This window comes from Capsicum annuum, chromosome 11 (assembly GCF_002878395.1).
Source record: "Capsicum annuum cultivar UCD-10X-F1 chromosome 11, UCD10Xv1.1, whole genome shotgun sequence".
NCBI lineage: Eukaryota > Viridiplantae > Streptophyta > Magnoliopsida > Solanales > Solanaceae > Capsicum > Capsicum annuum.
In genome coordinates, this window is record NC_061121.1 from 169,714,843 (window position 1) to 169,719,634 (window position 4,792).

Below are 4,792 nucleotides of genomic sequence, written 5' to 3' on the forward strand. Positions count from 1 at the left end.
TGAACCCCTGAACCCACAAAAAAGTTATATTTTAAACCCTTTGACCGTTGACTTTACCTATGTAGAATTAAAATACTGACTAGGATAAGGAGAGCGATTACACTCGCCTGAAGCGCGAGTGGGGTTAATTTTTGGCCAATTTTATATTAAACTAATTAAAAAAAGAAAATAATATTAAAATTGAAAAAAATAAAAAGAATTTTTTATTCACTTTCTCAAACTTACCCTTTGCACAATTTAAATTTCACTTTCATTTTGTTCCCCTTTCACTCCAAACATGCCAATTGGCAAATTCTTCCGTTCCAAAATGTACCACAAAAAGGGCCTTTGGGTTATCAAAAAGAAAAAGGGCGGCAAATTCCCCACCCACCCAAAATCCACCGCCGTCATTGCTCCGCCCTCAACCACCGCTATCAAACCACCAAAATTCTACCCAGCTGATGATGTGGAAAAATCCCTCATCAACGAACACAAACCAAAACCCACAAAATTGAGAGTCAGTATTACACCTGGTACTGGTTTTATTATTCTAGATGGGAGATTTAAGGAAAAAAGAGTTGTGTTCTTGAAACAACTTGTATGTTCTGGACTAGTACTTGTTAGTGGGTCGTTTAAGGTTAACGGGGTTCCATTAAGAAGAGTTAATCAAGCTTATGTTATTGTTACTTCAATGAAAGTGGATGTTAGTGGAGTTAAGATTGACAAGATTCAACGAAAGTTTATGTTATTCCTTGTCTTTGTTGTGGTTGATATTGTCATTGTTGTTAATTGTAAAAAAAAAAAAGTTGTTGCTCCTGAAGAAGGTCCTTGCTGGTTGGTATTGTTATTGTTTTTCATTGTTAAAAAAAAAATTATATATCCATGAAAAGGATCTTTGCTTTGTTTTGGTTGATATTGTTGTTGTTCATTGTAGAAAAAAAATATTATTGTTGTTCCCGAAGAGGGTCTTTGCTGATTGATATTGTTGTTGTTATTGTTCATTGTTAAAAAAAATTATATATCCTTGAAGAGGTCTTTGTTGTGGTTGATATTGTTGTCTGTTGTTCATTGTCAAAAAAAAAAATTGTTCTTGATTTACTTTTTAAATTTTTTTTTATTCATTTTCTCATTTTGTTTAGGATTAATTTTGTAACTTTTACAAATTGTTGAAGATATTTAAATAAAAAATGAAAATTCATTATGTTTGTATAATGTGAATTTATAGTTAAAACTTTAAATTTATAATTGAAAATTTAATTTAATTTAAATTAAAAATTTATTGTATTTGTGTATTAGAATTTCTACAATTTATAAAAAAAAATTATTTAATTAAATTTATTTTAATATTTAATTTCTTGTGTAGCATTTTAAAAATAACATAAAATTTAATGTAATACTTAAAAATGACTTGGCGGCTGATGTGGCAGCTGACGTGACAGACGTGGTAGACGTGTAAGCTGACATAGCAGCTGATGTGGCGAGAGTGTGTTACGCTCATCAAAAAAGTGTTTAAAATATTATTTTTTAGTGGGTTCAGGAGTCCAGATGACAAACATGTAAGTAGAAGTGTCCAACTTACAAAACCGACATAGTACAGGGGTTCACCGAACCATTTTGCCCAAAAATAATTATCAAGTTTCAAAAATTAAGTTATGGGATTTTAGATTGAAAATGGCATTTAAACTCTGCCTAGGCCTGTTACTCTATGCAAATGAGAGGCCTGGGTCGCGATCACGATCAATCACCATCAGAAATATGACGGCCACACACCTGACCTAGACCTCGCTTCCCCTACCCTCTTTGGACACAATTAATCACCTCGTGAACACATTAAAGCAGGTGATTGTTCTTCATGATAAAGCTAGGAGGATTACAAAGATGAAACTCTCCTACACCAGATAACAGTTATGCTAGATGAAACACATATGTTTTAAAATTTCAAATGGACCCTCAAAATTCATTCATAACTCCGTGAATACAAATCGACTATGCTTCTAGAGTAAAAATAGCATTCTAGACGCAATGAAATTTTCAGACTTCGAACAGAAAACCGTTATCACCGAATATTGACAAAAGTTAACTTTATGCTTGAATATTCAACTTTCAAACAACTACTCAAAATCCATTACAACACCTTGGAACCTAAACTAAAGGTTCTACCAACACAAAAAATGACATTTCGGAGCTGACAAAACTAACAAAATTCTCATACGATCTCAAAATCTCCAAATATTAACCAAAGTCAACCATACCAACTCTCGAATTTTCTAAACTGAAAACTCATATAATGTCCAACTGACCACCTCAGAAACCATGTTATCTATATCTATTATCGGCGATATCGTAATCCAACTTCACATTCGCTATCCATCATATCATAATATAACTACGGAGAAGAATAAAATGATCAAAATGCATCAAAAATCAAAAATCACTATGAATATTATTATAAAATTAAAGATTATTGTGGATAATACAATAGGAAGATGGGGCTACGTGTTACTTTTAATAATGGTATTGCACCAATCCTGTATAGGCATAGGACCATATTTTCAGACTATACCTAGTATAATAGTCTAGGAATTTGTAGAGAATGAATAACAGTAAGTATAAAAGAGGAATGATCAATCCACATGGAGTAACATATCAAGTGAAAATGCACTTTACATATGTTACTCAAATCAAAAGACCAACTATGCAATTCCTAGCCAAGTGGCCAGGAAATTTGAGTGTACAAGAGGAGTATACACCAAGGGTAAAGATTACTAAAATCCTATGGGAATTTCTTCAAGAAATTAGGTGAAGTACAACACAGATGGTGCATCGAGGGGAAATTTAGTAAGAAACTCATGTTTTTTGTCTAAGAGATGCTAAAGTGGACCAACAATATATTGAAGTAGTAAAAATTGAGTAGACCAAAATACATAAGCGGAAGCCAGAGTTGTGCTAAAAGCTTGAAGACACTATTAACAAGCCCAACATAGAAGAGTTTTCATACGGATTGACTCAATGCTTCTAAAGAAATTTAATGATGGCCAATGGAAACTACCATTGACTAATGTTATTTAGGTGTAGGATATTCAAGCCATCCTAGCTAAAAGAGAGGCTAAAATACAACACATAATGAGAGAAAGAATAAAGTAGTCGACTTTCTAGCAAATCAGGCACTAGACAAAGGCTATATTCATTGTGTAGATTTTCATCAATTAAATAAAGAAGGTAAGAAGATCCTAAATGTTGACAAACTTCTCTGTCCTTATATCAGAGTCAAATATAAAGCATAACGAAGAAGTGCTTCCTCTCATTAAGGCATAAGAAAAGCAGTTAAAAGATCATGCGACAAAAAGTAGTATACACAGAAAATTAGAAATTGATATAAGGGATTAGTTTATTACATTGTATCGAATAAATCAAGTATGAAAGACAAAGTGCTAAAGGTAAAAATGAACCAGTGATGAGAATGCAACCAGATCGGAAGCTACAGATGGAAAAGCTTGATCAGATACCAGAGAAAAAAAAAAGCCCACCTCACCATAACCTTAGACGAACCCAATAGATCTAGCCAATAAAGTGAATACAAAATGGTAGACACGGAAAAATTTTAAAAAAATACAAAGAAGATAAGTCAGCTGTTCCTATAAGTAAAGGAAAAAGACTTACCACCATTGATACAAGAACAAAGTACGAAATCGAAAACTAAACAACGATACAATAATAAAAGGTAAGGATAGATAAAGAACAAATAATACATAGACACAATGGATGAATGAATAGCAAATAAAGGGTGTATAAAACCCTAAACCCTTTATTCAATGTCATATAAAGAACCTAATCTACTACGTAGACTTTAAGGAAATTGGATTCTCAAGCAACCGATGTTTCTAAATAATAAATCAACACAACCGAATCCACACTTTCCACAAGCTAATCCAAGATTGCCTTACACGTTCACAAGTGTTTACATTCATAATTCATCAAAATCTACCTACTAAAATGAAAGAAGTCTTATTTATAGTATACGCTAAGTTATTATATGATATGGGCCCAAAAGTGACCCATGTTGAAAATACAAACACATAGATGTAAGTTATGATTCTGAGTGTAAGCTTTACTTGGAAAGCAATATTTCAGTTCAGAGGAAAGAGATGCCTGAAGCTGCTAATGCTGATAAATTATCAGAACTGGAACTTGAGAATGCTTGTAATGAGTAGCGTGACAATGGTACTCAGTCAGATGAGCTGCCTTTGCCGAGCAATTCCCAGTTAGCCCAGGTTGAATCCTACCAGATTCTTGGCAACAATTCAGTGGGGGGTTTGTCTCTCACATAGTTTGGAGATCCTTGCTGCAGAACATCAGCTGCATTATAAGAAATCCAAAAGACAACAGGTAGTTCATCAACCGAGGAGAAACTCAAAGTTTGAGGTATGAGCACCTCTGAATCTTGTTCAAGTGGTAAAAGAAAAGCATATGGAGAAGTCACCACCAAGAGACTCTGCAAATCCTTCCAGGAAAATAACTATCCTGACTGTGACACAAAGGAGAAGTTCGAGCAAAGTGGTGGTTCGATAAAAGCATTACTTGAAGAAGCTGAGAATGAGAGGATGCATCTGATAACTATGGTGGAGCTAGTACGGCATAATGGTATGAAAGGTTGTTAGTTATTGCCGTACAGGGAGCGTTTTTTAATTTTTACTTTGTACTTTATTTGTTGTTCCACAAGCTTGCACACAAAGTTGTTGGTCATCTGGAAGAGGAGGCTATACACTCATATACTTTGTATCTTAATAATATTGATCGTGGTGAAATTTAAAAT

At 33.6% G+C, this 4,792-nt stretch overlaps 1 protein-coding gene across 1 annotated transcript; it reads left to right on the forward strand.

The window, feature by feature from the left end:
* The first annotated feature begins 277 nt into the window (after positions 1-277).
* Positions 278-4,190, forward strand: LOC124888921 (60S ribosomal protein L6-like). Its single transcript, XM_047400205.1, has 2 exons — positions 278-813; positions 4,100-4,190. The coding sequence occupies exons 1-2, from the start codon at positions 278-280 to the stop codon at positions 4,188-4,190; spliced, it is 627 nt and encodes a 208-aa protein (XP_047256161.1).
* Positions 4,191-4,792: the final 602 nt, after the last annotated feature.

Coding starts and splice junctions, on each gene's coding strand:
- LOC124888921 (XM_047400205.1), top strand. CDS start 278: ATGCCAATTGGCAAATTCTTCCGTTCCAAAATGTACCACAAAAAGGGC. Junction 814..4,099: donor CCTGAAGAAGGTCCTTGCTG/GTTGGTATTGTT, acceptor TTACTTGGAAAG/CAATATTTCAGTTCAGAGGA.